Below are 17764 nucleotides of genomic sequence, written 5' to 3' on the forward strand. Positions count from 1 at the left end.
AGAAGGACCCTTTAAAACTCTGAGGCCACATGGGAAAATGTGTTATGGTCGGATGAGAGTAAAATTTAATTATTTGGCCTCCACATAAAACGAAATGTCTGGCGGAAATCCAATACAGCTCACCATACAAATAACAACATTCCTACAGTAAAGCATGAAGGTGGTAATATACTGTTATGGGGATGTTTCTCTGACGCAGGGACTGGACCAGTTGTCACTAGGGATGCGCTTCGAGTTTGCCTGTTCGCCTGTTCAGTGAACAGTGAACAATTTGGGCTGTTCGCTGTTGGGCTGTTGGGCTGTTCCCAGCAAATTCGAAAAGCCGGAACACCCTATACAAGTCTATGGGAGAAATCTAAAGTGCTAATTTTAAAGGCTAATATGCAAGTTACTGTCCTAAAAAGTGTTTGGGGACCCGGGTCCTGCCCCAGGGGACATGGATCAATGCAAAAAAAAGTTTTAAAAACGGACGTTTTTTCAGGAGCAGTGATTTTAATAATGATTAAAGTGAAACAATAAAAGTGTAATATTCCTTAAAATGTGGTACCTGGGGGGTGTCTATAGTATGCCTGTGAAGGGGTGCATGTTTCCCGTGCTTAGAACTGTCCCTGCACAAAGTGTCATTTGTGCAGGAAAAAAAGTCTTTTAAAATCACTTGCGGCTATATTGTCGGCTCCCATAATACAGAGAACACTCAATGAGTGTTCTCTGTATTAGCCGACAATTCATTCATTCATTGATTAAAAAAAAAAAAAAGCGTGGGGGTTCCCCTTAAATTCAATTACCAGGCCTTTCAGGTCTAGTATGGATATTAAGGGGAACCCTGTGTCAAATTAAAAAAAAAAATTGACGTGGGGGTCCCCCTAAATATCCATACCAGACCCTTAAGGTCTGGTATGGATATTAAGGGGATCTCGCATCAAATTTAAAAAAACATTTGACGTGGGGGTCCCCCTAAAAATCCATACCAGACCCTTTATCCAAGCACGCAACCTGGCAGGCCACAGGAAAAGAGGGGGGACGAGAGAGCAGCGACGGGGGATCTCTCAGTCCAGCGCTGTCCATGCATCCGTCTTCTATCTCCACTGCGGAGACACTGCGGGGATTCCAGCGCTGACATTTCTTATATTAGGAGGGCGGTGCCACCCGTCACCTGTCCCCACCCCCTCTGACGCTGGTGAGGAAAGCTATGGGGTTCCCCAGTGACGTATGGGTGACCCCGCCCCCTCTGATGTAACGCAGGTTTCCTTTACATCAGAGGGGGCGGGGTCACCCATACGTCATTAGGGAATCCCTGGCTCCCCTCACCAGCATCAGAGGGGGCGAGGTCAGGTGACGGGTGGCCCCGCCCTCCTAATATAAGAAACATCAGCGCTGGGATCTCTGCAGTGTCTCCGCAGTGGAGACAGAAGACGGATGCATGGACAGCGCTGGACTGAGAGATCCCCGTCGCTGGATATAATCATCCATCGCTGGACCCCGGAGATCCGTCGCTGGATAGCAAGAGTGGATTAGCACCGCTGGAATCTTTTTTTTTATTTTTTTTATTTTTAATACAGGAATTTTTCAAAAGTGTGTTTGTCTTATTTAACCATTTTTACACTTTCTTTGTGAAATGGTAGGGGTACTTTTGTACCCCCTTACCATTTTAAACAGGGGGGGTGGGATCTGGGGGTCCCCTTGTTAAAGGGGGCTTCCAGATTCTGATAAGCCCCCTGCCCGCAGACCCCCACAACCACCGCTCAGGGTTGTGGGGATGAGGCCCTTGTCCACATCAACATGGGGACAAGGTGCTTTGAGGAGTCACAGACCCCTAAAGCATCCTCCCAATGTTGAGGGCATGTGACCTGGTACGGTTCAGGAGGGGGGGCACTCTCTCGTCCCCCCTCTTTTCCTGCGGCCTGCCAGGTTGCGTGCTCGGATAAAGGGTCTGGTATGGATTTTTAGGGGGACCCCCACGTCAATTTTTTTTTTTATTTGATGCGGGGTTCCCCTTAATATCCATACCAGACCTGAAGGGCCTGGTAATTGAATTTAAGGGAACCCCCACGCTTTTTATTTTTTTATTTTTTAATCAATGAATGAATTAATGAATTGTCGGCTAATACAGAGATCACTCATTGAGTGTTCTCTGTATTACGGGATTTGACAATATAGCCACAAGTGAATTTAAAAGACTTTTTTTCCTGCACAAATGACACTTTGTGCAGGGACAGTTCTAAGCACGGAAAACATGCACCCCTTCACAGGCATACTACAGACACCCCCCAGGTACCACATTTAAAGGAATATTACACTTTTATTGTTTCACTTTAATCATTATTAAAATCACTGCTCCTGAAAAAACGGCCGTTTTAAAAAAAAATTTTTGGATTGATCCATGTCCCCTTGGGCAGGACCCAGGTCCCCAAACACTTTTTAGGGCAGTAACTTGCATATTAGCCTTTAAAATTAGCACTTTAGATTGTGAACATTTGAGTCCCATAGACTTTAATAGGGTTCTAAAGTTCACACAAAAAGTTTAGGTCTGTTCGCAGGTTCTGGTGCGAACCGAACAGGGGGGTGTTCGGCTCATCCCTAGTTGTCACAATAGAAGAAAAATGGATGAGGCAAAATATTGTCAAATTCTTAAGGAAATCTCTTGTCTCCTGCCAGAAAGTTGTCATTGGGAAGAAGGTTTACCTTCCAACATGACAATGACCCAAAGCACAGAGCAAAAATGACCACACAGTGGCTGAAGGAGAAAAAGGTGAATGTACTTCATTGCCTAGTCAGAGCCCAGACTTAAACCACATTGAAAATCCGTGGCATGACTTGAAGACTACTATCCACAAACATTAACTGAACTTTGCAGTTCTACAAAGAAGAGTGGGCATATATTGCAAAGTCTAGATGTGCAAAGTTAGTAGAGACATATCCCAACAAACTAAAAGATAATTAAAGCAAAATGCGGTTCAACAAAATACTGACACAAGGGGGTGATCCTTTTTCCAACTGATTTTGATTATTTTTTTCTGACATGTTTGTGTTCTATCCTTCACTTGGATGTTATATGTTGCAAATACAGCTGGATAAAACAGAAACGGTGTATGTCACCATTTCCATCTGCAAAGCAACAAAATGTGATTATTTTAAAGGGGTGATTCTTTTCTATACCCACTGTACATTTGTTTTAACTTGGTACTGTAAATGAGCTAGTGGTTGCTCAATTTTCATGTTGTGGTTAAATGTTTTTTCTTGTTTGTTTCAGCCGCAACAGTCAGAATTCAAGCAGTTCGGTTGTATGGGTGCATTTAATTGTGACAGTTAAAATATTACTAGATCTTCGGGGGTAAGTGTATTAAGACTTTACTGCTGAACTACTTTACTGTTGAACTGCTGAGGCTACATTGCAACAATACATGGCTGAAGTACAGGTAATGCAGTTGCTTTAGGTTACAAGTGGAAAAGGACCACTTTGGCATTCTTTGCATTCTTCTTCATTGTTTCTTGATCTAACACACCCTGGCAACAGGAAAGTGAGGAGCTGATTGGTTGATCAAACTATGTGCAGAGCAAAACAATGATCTTCTCGTAGTTTCTACCTTTGGGTCTGTTAAATTTGCCACTGAAAGTGTTTTGTTATATCGGTTTCCTAAGTGCAAATAAAAATACATGGTTCACCATGTTAGGTCCATCGTGCCCTGTGCACTCTTCCTGGAGTATAGTTAGCTCTCTCAGTTATTTTCTTTGGACCAGGGGTCTGCAAACTTTCTAAATCAATGGCTGGTTTATTGTCCTTCAGACTTTAGGGGGGCCGGGCCATGGCCAGCAAGAGTGGAAATTTTCCTATTATTAGTGGGAGTAAACATTTGGTATTAGGGGGAACAATAGTGCCCAAGCATTGGTATCATAGGGAGGAATAGTGCCCCATTATTGGTGTCATAGGGAGGAATAGTGCCCCATTGTTGGTGTCATAAGGAGGAATAATGTCCCATTAATTGTGTCAGAGGGAGAAATGGTGCCCCATTGTTGGTCTCGAATGGCAGAATAGTATCAGTGGGAGGAATAGTGCCCCAAGGCAAGGCAAGCAAAGGGCTGCAGTTCGGAGACCACTGCTTTGGACTATAGAATAGTGTCTATGTTGTGGAGATTGGGATGGGGGAGTTAAGTAGTTCACAGGACACAGTATGGGAGCAGGGTCAAGCAAAAGGAACCACAGCGTGAAAAAAAGGGGCTGGGTGTATAGGGGCAGGGAATTGGGTAAGAGGGGAAGAAGCCTTCCCACAGTCTAAACTTTGCCACTCTTGCCATCAGGAGGTGGTTGATGAAGGAAATGTCAGTATTTTAAGGGTAGGCACGTACTTGGACCCACAGGTCTACCTTGGCTGCTTAAAACAAAGACTGTGTCCAGATGAAACAAAAAAACTGGTACATTGTTTAGGAGGTGAGGTCTGTTAAATAGGTGAAAGAAAGGGTCAATCTAATAAAACCATGTTTTTCAAATTTGCTCTTCCGTGTGGTTTGCAGAGACAAAAAATGTCCTCCATCTGATTTAGTTCTCTGATTATATGTTATCAAACATTCATTGGTAGAGATATTGACTGCTTTCAATAGAGAGGGATGCAAGCCTTTGTCGCATTTAACAGTTGTGGCATAAGCAATCTTTTATAGCGTTTTGATGACATAGGAGTCAGATGAAGTAAGTGCCTCTGGGTCATCCCCCAACTGGTCATCAATAAGTTTGATCTCCAGATCAGGTACTCCAGACCAGAAAGGTCTCAGAATTGGACAACTCTAAAATATATGCAAGTACAGCCGGGCCAAAGTTTTTGAGAATTAAACAAATATTAATTTTCACAAACTCTGCTGCTTCAGTGTTTTTAGATCTTTTTGTCAGATGCTACTATGGTATACTGAAGTATAATTACAAGCATTTCATAAGTGTCAAAGGCTTTTATTGATAATTACATTAAGTTTATGCTGAGTCAATATTTGCAGTGTTGACTCTTTTTTAAGACCTCTGTAATTTGCCCTGGCATGCTGTCAATCAGCTTTTGGACTACATCCTGACTGATGGCAACCCATTCTTGCATAACCAATGGTTGGAGTTCGACAGAATTTGTGTTTTTCATTTTTTTTTGTTCACCTGCCTCTTGAGGATTGACCACAAGTTCTGAATGGCATTAAGGTCTGGGGAGTTTCCTGGCCATGGACCCATCATTTCAATGTTTTGTTCCCCAAGCCACTTAGTTATCACTTTTGCCTTATGGCAAGATGCTCCATAATGCTGGAAAAGGCATTGTTTGTCACAAAACTGTTCTTAGATGGTTGGGAGAAGTTGCTCTTGGATGATGTTTTTGTACTAAACTTTATTCATGGCTTCTTAGGAAACATGGTGAGTGAGCCCACTACCTTGGCTGAGAAGCAACACCACACATGAATGGTCTCAGGATGCTTTATTGTTGGTACGACACAGGACTGATGGTAGCACTCAACTTTTCTTCTCCGGACAATGATTTTTCCGGATGCCCCAAACAATCGTAGGGCATTCAGCTAAGAAAATTACTTTACCCCAGTCCTCAGCAGTCCGATCACTGTATTTTTTGCAGAATATCAGTCTGTCCCTGATGTTTTTCTTGGAGAGAAGTGGCTTCTTTGTTGCCCTTCTTGACACCAGGCCTCAGAAGCACTCACACCTGCCAGCCACCATTCTTGAGTAAGCTCTGCACTGGTGGTTCCCCAGATCCCACAGCTGGATCAACTGTTGGAGATGGTCCTGACACTTGCTGGACTTTCTTGGGCTCCCTGAAGCCTTCTTCACAAATGCAGTGGAAATGTTTTTTGGGGATTAAGTTCATTTTCATGGCAAAGAGGGAATTTGCAATTAATTGCAATTCATCTGATCACTCTTCATAACGTTCTGGAGGATATGCAAATTGCCATCACAAAACCTGAGGCAGCAGACTTGTGAAAATTAACATTTGTGTCATTCTCAAAACCTTTGGCCATGGCTGTATGTGTCCTCTTGTTGGAGACAATGCCAACACTGAGAGAGCACCTGCGGTAACATTTTTTTTCAAGGGTTGATGGGTTCCTGTGCCAGCATCTCAAAAAATGTAAAGTACGTTTCTTGAATGTAACAGAAAGATGAGGCATGGGTAAGGCACTATACTTTTCTTATGGTGTCCTGAAAGACTGATGCCCAAGTCAGTCTCCCACTCTATGACATTTGATTGTTTTTTAATATATATAAAGAGTCGCTTTAACAGTTGTTCTGATAAGATACCAGCCACACAGGAGGGGGATTGTCAAATGTCGGACATACAGTACAATGTAAGAGGGAGCAGTGAGGCACAGCCATTGTGTAGCACTTTAAAGCAGGAAGCAAAACATGGGTATGCAATGAGCAATCATGGCTGCCCCCCCTCCCCCCCCCGTGTACATATATAATTACAAATTATAAAAAGAAACAAGTTTTGTAACATATTAACACACACTATCACTAATCAGATTATTTACATCAAGCTGACCACTTTAACATTGAATGTACTATAAAATTGTTTCATAAAATTTTAAGCTAATTCAAAAAAACACAAAGCAATCACTCAGGTGTTAAAGGTATTCATTTATTGCATGCATTTAGAGGAATAACGCTGAAAAAAGTAATACTCCATATCATCGCTATTATCATGCTATTACCTTTTGTACCACCACCCCCTCCCTTTAGAATGTAAGCTCTACGAGCCGGGCCCTCCTGTACCTTTTGTATTGTACTGTAATTGTGTTGTTCCCCCCTATACATTGTAAAGCGCTGCGTAAACTGTTGGCGCTATATAAATCAATAATAATAATAATAATATCATTCCCCAGGAATTCACACCCTTCTGATGTTGTACTCCCCTTACCCAACTGGAACCCTAAAGAAGAATCTGATAAACCACTGGATAAAGGGGAGATAGTGACCCATGTCTACGAGGTAATCAGTTAAAGGGTTTTTCCATATTTTATAACCCATACCTCCCAATCGTCCCTCATTTAGAAAGACTGTTTCCCTACTGGAACCAAATCCATTTGTTGTCTTCTTTCCTCAGTTGTCCTTTCATTTGATCTGATGCATAGACCTTAATAAAAATACCGTATATAATTTAAAGTGTATGTAAATTCCAACAATAAACATCTTGTGTGCTTTCTTTTGGTCTGTTAATAATACCACTAAAAGCGAGGGATCTTATGTATTTCTGTGCACTCTGCAAGGAGCGTTTGTTGACACCCTAGGTCAGGACTACAGAACACCTCCCTTTATGTTATCAAAGATGATGAAGGGGGATGTTTTCTGTAATCCTGTCCTAAGGTGGCAATGCTGCTCCTCCATAAATACAATACAATGAGTGAGTGTCGCCACCCTAGGATAAGAAGTGTGATACTGGCAGGATCACCAGGTGAAAATAAACCTGAATGAGAACTAATATAACCACCAGAGTAAGTGGCATTATATGACATTTGTGTTCTTGGCAAAACTGAGATTGTTAAAGATTGGCTGGGGGTTTGGGATTAGTTAGGATTTTGAATTTGCAATGGAATTGGTATGATGGTGTCAAATAAAAGTGTAGCACCCCAACAATAACTCTATTTTTATCCTTACCATTAGTTGCACAATGCTGGTCCAGGCACTGTCCACGTCAAGTTGGTTATTGAGAGTCCTGAACGCTATGAAGAGGACATTTTCCTATATCCACTGCGTCTGAAGCCTGATGAACAACTGAATTGCACCTCTGCCAATCTCAACCTTTTGCAGGTCAGGAGTGTAATGCTCAAATCATAAGACTTAGGCCCCTTTCACACGGGGACGCTTTGCAGGCGATACAACGCTAAAAATAGCGCCTGCAAAGTGCCCTGAAACAGCCGCTGCTGTGACTCCAATATGAAAGCCCGAGGGCTTTCACACTGGAATGGTGTGCTTACAGGACGGTCCAAAAAATCCTGCAAGCCACATCTTTGGAGCGCTGTAGGAGCGGTGTATTTACCGCTCCTAAAGCACCCCTTTCCATTGAAAACAACGGGGCAGCGCTACAAACCTCCGCTGCAGCGGCGCTTTGCAGGCAGTTTTAACCCTTTTTCGGATGCCAGTGGGGGGTTAAAGCCGCCCCGCTAACGGCTGCTTTACTGCCGATTTACTGCCAGCGACCGCAACTCTTCAGTGTGAAAGTAGCCTAAAGGGTGGTGTTATCGACTTTATAGTCGTGGGTAAAACTCAGACTTGCCATAATTATGCTAGAGGGAAATTAGGACACAGTAAAAAAGGCTTTAGTTGTTTACTTAAGGAAGAAAGTGGGAAATGAGAGGAAGCTGTAAAGAAAAAAACTGAAGGAAGAGATACAAAAATAAAAACAAAGTCCAAAAGTCTTGCATGACAGGGACAGAACGTTGCCACTCTTTAACATGAAGTGCTTAAACAAGAACCTTCATGGCTGGATCACCACCAATTATTTTAATGAGAGGTACAGATTAGAAAATTACTTTTGAAGTTACCTCAACATGCTAAAGATTTTATGGAATTTTAATGATTGGATTTGCATATCCAAAAAAAAAAAATATATATATATATATATATATATATATATATATATATATATATATGCATACATACACTATATTGCCAAAAGTATTGGGATGCCTGCCTTTACACGCACATGAATTTTAATGGCATCCCAGTCTTAGTGTGTAGAGTTCAATATTGAGTTGGCCCACCCTTTGCAGCTATAACAGCTTCAACTCTTCTGGGAAGGCTGTCCACAAGGTTTAGGAGTGTGTCTATGCGAATGTTTGACCATTCTTCCAGAAGTGCATTTGTGAGGTCAGGCACTGATGTTGGATTAGAAGGCCTGCCTCGCAGTCTATGCTCTAATGCATCCCTTGTTCTATTGGGTTGAGGTCAGGGCTCTGTGCAGGTCAGTCAAGTTCCTCCACCCCAAATTCGCTTAACCATGTCTTTATGGACTTTCCTTTATGCACTGGTCCAAATAATTTGGTGGAGAGGGGATTATGGTGTGGGGTTGTTTTTCAGGGGTTGGGGTTGGCCCCTTATTTCCAGTCAAGGGAAATCTTAAGGCATCAGCATACCAAGACATTTTGGACAATTTCATGCTCCCAACTTTGTGGGAACAGTTTGGGGATGGCCCCTTCCTGTTCCAACATGACTGTGCACCGGTGCAAACCCCCCCCCCCCCCCCCCCCCCGTAGCCAGCCTATTGAGAATCGTTCATAGTGGAAGCTCTGCTGATTTTATCATCCAATCATGTGCAAGATATGCTGTTTTTTATTTTCCTTGCATGTCCCCCTCGGATCTACAGCGACTGCACTTCCAAGTGCACTTGCAATGCAAAGTGGATTTTTCTTTAGTAAATAAACCCCATAGTGATAGTTTTGATAATGTTATAAATTTGAATTTGAATGTAGCCAACTGGCATTGGCTAAAATTGTACTTATTATTTGTGCTTCTCAGCTGGACGTTGCAGAACCAACTAAAACACCTTCAAACTTCACTAAGGGAGGTGATCATAACGTGAGGAAGAGAGAGGTGTCAGGAATGGATCAAGATGGTGGGACTACAGGGACCGAAAACAGTACAAGCACCAAAGATGGACCCAAGCACAAACAGCCTATTACGCTGGTAACAATCATTACTGTATCTTCCATGACCCATATCTACACTGTTTGGTTCGGTAGGACAGAAAACTACATAGAACCAGCAAGGAAAGATCTGTGCCAATGTAATTGTAACCTGCTAATTGTATGCATCAGTCTACAGCAGATGTAGCTGATCCCTACACATCCTCCATGTCATTTCAGACATCTGGATCTGCACATATGTGGACTTAGGGGTCTATGCATAAAAAATTAGCCGTGATTATATATATATATATATATATTTTACAGGGCTGCAGTGACTCAGCTTGCTGGAAGGCTGAGTGTGTCATTGAGAATCTGGATAAGGGAAAGAGGGTGACGGTAGCACTTGAGTCCGTACTATGGATTTCCAGCTTCATGAAGGTAAGTGTAAACATTTATTGGTGATTACCAACCAGGGTCTGCTTAAAATAGTCCCCATGTTTCTCAGGGGCTTGTAAGTAAAATATATTTGTTAAAGGAAACTTGTACTAAGAAAAATACAACATCTGCTGATCTATGCTAGTCACCCGTTTGTCATTTTAATCCTCTCTCTTCAATAACTGCTGAGGCACTGCTCAGGAACAAAGTATGCAGGTCAGGAGATCACGATCAGTGGCAAAGTTATCACACTAGGTTTCCGATTTATATTTAATAAATTGTGATCTACTGGAGGAGCTAGAAGCCATATGGAAAGCCTTAAAATGAACCTGTGCTTTGACCATGCAAGGTAGTAAATCATACTGGGCCCTCCGTGTGGGCTCAGCCTTTCGTGCGTTAGCCCTTGTACACATGGTCGGACATTCTGACAACCAAATTCGTTGGATTTTGTACCGACGGATTCTGTCCAAAACTGTTGCATACACACAGTAGGACAAAGTTGTCAGAAAATCCGATCGTACTTAACGTGATGACGTTATTTCATTAGGACGGGACTACGTTCAGGCTAGTAGCCAATAGCTTTGGTCTAGGAATTTGATCTGAGCATGCGTGGCACTTTGTCCGATCGGAATTCTCTACACATGATCGGACAAAGTCCGATCGGATCATGTTGTCGGAAGATTTTATAGCCCAGCTGGAAAACAGTCCGATGGAGCCCACACACTGTCGGATTATCCGACAACACGGTCCTATCGGACATTGTCCATCGGAATGTCTGACCGTGTGTACAAGGGCTAAGAGGTTCCATTTGTAAAGTAGAGGTCTATATACAGTGGGGAAAATAAATATTTGATCCCCTGCAGATTTTCGTAAGTTTGCCCACTCAAAAAGAAATGAAGGGTCTATAATTTTTATCATAGGTGTATTTTAAATGATATAGAGACAGAATATCAACCAAAGATCCTGAAAAAAACACATGATACAAATGTTATAAATTGAGTTGCAGTTCAGTGATTAAAATAAGTATTTGATCCCCTACCAACCAACAATGATTTTGGCTCCCACAGACTAGCTACATTATGTACTCACGTGGTACACAGATTAGTCCGGTCAATTTAAGAAGGTGCTCCTAATGACAACCCCTTATGTGTATAAAAGACACCTGTCCACAAAATCTCTTTCTTCCATTCAAACCTCACCATCATGGGCAAGACCAAAGAGCTGTGAAAGAACAACAGGGACAAGATTGTAGACCTGCACAAGGCTGGAATGGGCTACAAGACCATCAGCAAGAAGCTTGGTGAGAAGAAGACAACTCTTTTGCCCCATACACACGGTCGGACATTCCAACCACAAAATCTGTCAGATTTTTTCCGATGGATTTTGGCCAAAACTTGTCTTGCATACACACGGTCACACAAAGTTGTCGGAAAATCCGATTGTTCGGAACGAGGTGACATTATACACGTACGATGGGACTACGTAGAGGTCAGTAGCCAATAGCTGTCATCTCCAATTTTTTCTCCAATTTTTTTCTGAGCATGTGTGGCACTTTGTGCGTCAGAATTCTCTACACACGATCGGAAAAAGTCAGATTGGATTTTGTTGTCGGAAAATTTTAGATCCAGTTCTCAAACTTTTTCTGTCGGAGCCCACACACGATCAGATTTTCCAAAAAACTAATCCGATCAGACTTTTTCCGTCTGAATTTCCGACCGTGTGTATGGGGCATAAGAGCGATTATTCAATTATTCGCAAAAGAAAGAAACACAGAATAACCATCAGTCAGTCAACCTTTGTGGTGATCATGACAAAGTTGGGACCACAGTCACCAAACAAACCATTGGTAACACAATATGCTGCCATGTATTGAAATCCTGCAGCACCTGCAAGGTTCCCCTCCACAAGAAAGGCACATGTACAGGTCCGTCTGAAGTCTGCCAATGAGCATCCAAATGATTCAAAGAAGGAATGGGAGAAAGTGGTCAGATGAGACCAAAATTGAGCGCTTTGGCATTAACTTGACTTGCTGTGTTTGGAGGAAGAAAAATGCTGACTTTGACCCTAAGAACACCATCCCTACAGTCAAGCACGGAGGTGGAAACATTATTCTCTGGGACTTTGCTAAAGGTACAGGCCGACTTTGCCACATTGGGGGGCCTATAGACGAATTCATGAATTGGATTCGGCCTCAGATTTAAAAAAAATGTAATATTACTTTTGAAATGACACTAACATATCAAAGCTAATATGTGAATTTTGATGATTGGGTTTTTCATATAATTTATATTTCCTCCTAAATATTATTTTTCTTCAACAGAGACCTCAGCAGCCGTTCAACCTGACTTCCCGAGGTTACTTCCAGGTGACCGGTGTCCCCTACAGGATAAAACCTACCACTGTTAAGGACACAGAAAAGCAAGTACGTTCCGTGGGGTCCCTATTTGTGAGCACTTTTGGAGGTCCATTAAACACAATTGTCAATAAATTGCTTATGCAGCTCAGCTTACAGTGTCGGGACAGTCTCTGAGTGCTGGGATGATGGCATTCTGCACATGCGCAGGATTGACATCATCCCCCGCTGGCCAATGAAGAGGCACAAAGACCAGCACTCTGAAGAAGATGCCGGAGCTGGTGCAGGACCATTGAACAGTGACTGTTTGTGATGGCGAACAAGAGGGAGTAATTTAGACAAATTGACTTTCACAGTGTTTAATTCGTTTTTTTTTTTAAAGCTTTTAAAAGACATATAGAAAGTAAAATAATTAACCACTTGCCTGCCGGGCACTTTCACCCCCTTCCTGCTCAGGCCAAAATTTTAATGATAAAGTGGCACTGATGGCACTAATGGTCACTGATATGTGGCACTGATTAGGTGGCAGTGATGTACACTGATGAAGCGGGACTGATGAGGCTGCACTGATAAGTGACACTGATAGGCACTGATAGGTGACACTGATGAGGAGGCACTGATTGGCAGCACTGGTGGGCACTGATTGGCAGCAATGATGGGCATTGATTGACAGCACTGGTGGGCACTATTAGGACTGCACTAATAATCAGAACACTGATAATCAGTGCCCTGATTATCAGTGCAGATGTCCCTTTAACACAATTCGGTTATCGGCTCACTTCTCTCTTCCTCACACTGTCAGCATGAGGAAAGAATAGCTGATAACCAGCTTGTGTTTACATCCGTGATCTGCTGTGTGCAATGAAAGCTGATCATGGATGTAAACACAAGCCAGTTATGGCTGCCGTGTTTGGCCCTTTACCCCGATCTGTGATCAGCTGAGTTGGAAGGACACCCCACTGGCAAAGTAAGCCTGCATTGTAGCCATCTTTTGGTTATAGCATGGACGAGAAGGGTTAAAGAATATTTCCAGGTATTGGTATGTTATACATAGTTACATTGGTCCAGCTTGGAATACATAATAATACATATCTGGCCGATGCTGCTTCAAGTTGGAAATCACTGAAGTAGACTTCGCTACTCCAGTGATCTTCACTTGCTTCTGGGCCCCATTCCGAGCAGCTGGTCTGATGCATTGTGAGCACAGTAGGCTGGCTGCTCAGCACAGGCGCCATTCAGAGAATGCTTTGTATTTTACTGAATGAATGCAAAGCATTCTCTGATTGGACAAGGTGAAGAGGTGGGGTGGTGATGTTACACTTTCCACCTCGTCCTCATTTTGCATTCATTCAGAAAATGCAAAGCATTCTCTAAATAGTGCCTATGCTGAATGGCCGACCTACCGTCTTCACAATTCACAACCGCTCAACGCTGAGCCCAGAAGTAAATGGAGATGACTGGAGTAGTGGTGTATTCTTCAGTGATTTCCACTTTCCGGCAGCATCAGCCAGGTATGTCATATATTGTACATAGGTGCAGTATCCCACAAAAGTGAGTACACCCCTCACATTTATTTTATACACATAATATTTTATTACATCTTTTCATGTGACAACACTGAACAAATGATACGTTGCTACAATGTAAAGTTTGTATAACAGTGTAAATTTGCTGTCCCCTCAAAATAACTCAACACACAGCCATTAATGTCTAAACTGCTGGCAACAAAAGTGAAAATGTCCTAATTGGTCCCAAAGTATCAATATTTTGTGTGGCCACAATTATTTTCCAGCACTGCCTTAACCCTCTTGGGCATGGAGTTCACCAGAACTTCACAGGTTGCCACTGGAGTCCTGTTCCACTACTCGATGACGACATCACGGAGCTGGTGGATGTTAGAGACCTTGCGCTCCTCCACCTTCCTTTTGAGGATGCCCCACAGATGTTCAATAGGGTTTAGGTCAGGAGATATGCTTGGCCAGTCCATCACCTTTACCCTCAGCTTTAGCAAGGCAGTGGTCTTCTTGGAGGTGTGTTTGGGGTTGTTATCATGTTGGAATACTGCCCTGCGGCCCAGTCTCCAAAGGGAGGGGATCATGCATTGCTTCAGTATGTCACAGTACATGTTGCTATTCATGGTTATCTCAATGAACTGTAGCTCCCCAGTGGTGGCAGCACTCATGTAGAGCCAGACCATGACACTCCCACCACCATGCTTGACTGCAGGCAAGACACACTTGTCTTTGTACTCCTCACCTGGTTGCCGCCACACACGCTTGACACCATCTGAACCAAATAAGTTTATCTTAGTCTCATCAGACCACAGGACACGGTTCCAGTAATCCATATCCTTAGTCTGCTTGTCTTCAGCAAACCGTTTGTTGGCTTTCTTGTGCATCATCTTTAGAAGAGGCTTCCTTCTGGGATGACAGCCATGCAGACCAATTTGATGCAGTGTGCGGAGTATGGTCTGAGCACTGACAGGCTGACGCCCCACCCCTTTAACCTCTGCAGCAATGCTGGCAGAACTCATACGTCTATTTCCCAAAGACAACCTCTGGATATGACGCTGAGCACGTGCACACATATTCTTTGGTTGACCATAGCGAGGCCTGTTCTGAGTGGAACCCGTCCTGTTAAACCGCTGTATGGTCTTGGCCACCGTGCTGTGGCTCAGTTTCAGGGTCTTGGCAATTTTCTTATAGCCTAGGCCATCTTTATGTAGAGCAACACTTCTTTTTTCAGATTCTCAGATAGTTCTTTGCCATGAGGTGCCATGTTGAACTTCCAGTGACCAGTATGAGAGAGCAAGAGTGATAACACCAAATTTAACACACCTGCTCCCCATTCACACCTGAGACCTTGTAACACAAATGAGTCACATGACACCGGGGAGGGAAAATGGCTAATTGGGCCCAATTTGGACATTTTCAGTTAGGGGACAGAAAATTTACACTGTTGTGCAACCTGTACACTCACTACTTTACATTGTAGCAAAGTTTCATTTCTTCAGTGTTGTCACATGAAAAGATATAATGAAATATTTACAAAAATGTGAGGGGTGTACTCACTTTTGTGAGATACTGTGCATTGATCCAATCTGAACCAAAGTAACTGTATATTATAACAATAACTTGAATTATTCTTAAAAAACCACAAGGATACAGATAGACAATAATGTGGTTACAGAGCATCAAGATAAGCAGAAAATATTACAGTATGTATTGGCCTGGTTGGATAAAGTGGTTGTAAACCCTTACAAACCACTTTGACCTACAGGTAAGCCTAGATTAAGGCTTACATGTAGGTCCAAGAAATATCTCCTAAACCTACATGGTTTAGGAGATATTTGCCAAAACACAGGCACCGCTGTCGACAGGGCATGCGCCGTCGACAGCGGCGCGCAGGCACAATGAGCGTGCCGCTGTCAATGGCGATATGCCAGGAGTGGCGGCTCCCGTGCGCATGCGCGGGAGTGACGTCATCGTGGCTTCGTTGAATGACAGTGGCGGAGCAGCGAGACTCACTGAGAAGATGGATGCTCAAGACTACAGGGGACAGCGGTGACTTTGCTGGATCCTATGTCAGGTAAGTGACACATAATGGACTACTATGCGATGCATAGTAGTCCATTATGCTTTACCTTTGCAGGGAATCAAAGCGGAAGTAAACCCATCAGGGTTTACTTCCTCTTTAAGAGGACAACTGGCAACTGTGGTTTGGATTAAAGTGGTACAGTATGCTAGGTTTATGTGTGTTGAAGGTCGTAGTGATGGTGGTGATTGTTATGTTGCAGGATTGTACATCATATGGCATTTATCGCTATTGCTAGTAGAAAGAGCAGAAAGAATAGGAAAAAGCATAGGTCAAAAAGAATCCAGCTGAAGGATGGAGAAAAGAAAGAGTAGTGGAAAAGAAAAGAAGAGTGGAAGAATAAGAGGAGGGATGGGGTTTAGCGGGATGGAAAAAATTAAGAATGAGAAATTAAGGGACAGGAGTTGTAAACCAGCCGGGTCTAGCCAGGCATATGGCAGCCTTGGTTTTGGGGAGGATGAGGTGGTCTCAGAGCGAGAGAAAGGAATGATCTAGGTTTATACAGTGATTGTATTCTATCCATGGGTACCCTTTTTTAAAAAAAATTCAGGATAGGTGTCATTAAGAATGGCAGTAAATGTATTGTGTACCATAGTGACTGTTTCACCTCCACAAAGTTAAGGGTCAGTTGCTTCCAAGATTTGGCCACCTTGCAACAAGAAATATGAAAGACGCTCATTTCTTTCCGCATATGCAAAGGTCAGAGATTGGCTTATGTGTCAAAGCTTCCCAGGGATTGCACATCTGTAGTTTATAAGACAGGCTCTGTGAAATGTATGACACAGCAATGCCTACTACAGGAATACAAGGAAGTAAATGTGTAGGGAACTTCACAAAGTTTACAAAGGTCAAGCTTGTTCAAATTAACAGGGAGAGGTTATGGGTCATTGAAAAACAATGTGGTAATCAATGTAATGATTTTAAATTTTAGACATATATAAAACTTAAGCTATGATTTCTTACAGTATTTTTCCTCTCTGATATCCCTTCCTCTTACCTCAGGCAGTCACGGTGGTTCAGTGGGTGACTCCGGATGGACAGAAAGAGATTCCTACATGGTGGATAATCCTAGGAGTTCTCGGGGGGCTGCTTATCTTGGCATTGTTTGTATTTGTCATGTGGAAGGTGAGCTGCAAAATGGCCGCTGTCATGTCAACTGCTTTCCCATGAAAGTCAATCTAAGACATTTTTGATTTACTTATTATAAATAAATATTAATGTTTTATCATTTTATTTTGTAGCTGGGATTCTTCAGAAGGACACGACCTCCATCAGAAGATCAGGAAGATTTAACGGCAGATAAATAATGGACTATTTACATTTTATTGCCTGTGCTTTTAAAAATAAAAAAAGAAATTAAACACAAATGCATTATAGTTTTGTACAGTATTGTGAACACCGGTAACTGTTTACCATTGCCAACTTGATATTAAAGTACTGAAGTGTTAGCCTTTGTAGCCTTCATGTTGTATGTGTTATACTTGTAGATTCTCTATAGTTAAAATGGAACTAAACCCATTGATTTAACTAACGGTTTCCCAAAACATTGCATTCAAGGCATGCCAGAAATGATAACCATCACAGTTGCTTGTGCATGGATACCAGTTTAAATGTGCAGCAAAATGGCAACTGCAGATCAAACATAGGCTAAGATATTTTTATGTGTAGCACTGACCCCCAAAGGAGCTGCTGGTTTGATTGGGCTTACCGTTACCTTCTTCTCCTCGATTTGTGTCTAGGGGTTTCCCGTGGTAGATGGCCCAGAAACTTGAGAGACTGACGACAGAT

The 17764-nt window shown here is 42.6% G+C and overlaps 1 protein-coding gene across 1 annotated transcript in view; it reads left to right on the forward strand.

Annotated features, from left to right (window-relative positions):
- Positions 1–17424, forward strand: part of LOC143935913 (integrin alpha-IIb-like) — a 129685-nt gene extending 112261 nt beyond the window's left edge. Inside the window, exons 23-30 of the mRNA XM_077460103.1 lie at positions 3251–3331; positions 6853–6958; positions 7631–7777; positions 9485–9652; positions 9919–10032; positions 12350–12451; positions 16979–17101; positions 17218–17424. Coding sequence (XP_077316229.1) covers positions 3251–3331; positions 6853–6958; positions 7631–7777; positions 9485–9652; positions 9919–10032; positions 12350–12451; positions 16979–17101; positions 17218–17283 — 907 coding nt within the window. The 3' untranslated portion in view covers positions 17284–17424. The remainder of the gene's footprint in view (positions 1–3250; positions 3332–6852; positions 6959–7630; positions 7778–9484; positions 9653–9918; positions 10033–12349; positions 12452–16978; positions 17102–17217) is intronic.
- Positions 17425–17764: the final 340 nt, after the last annotated feature.

Source organism: Lithobates pipiens, unplaced genomic scaffold (assembly GCF_037356315.1).
Source record: "Lithobates pipiens isolate NorthernLeopardFrog02 unplaced genomic scaffold, aLitPip1_a1.2 Scaffold_28, whole genome shotgun sequence".
Lineage (NCBI taxonomy): Eukaryota > Metazoa > Chordata > Amphibia > Anura > Ranidae > Lithobates > Lithobates pipiens.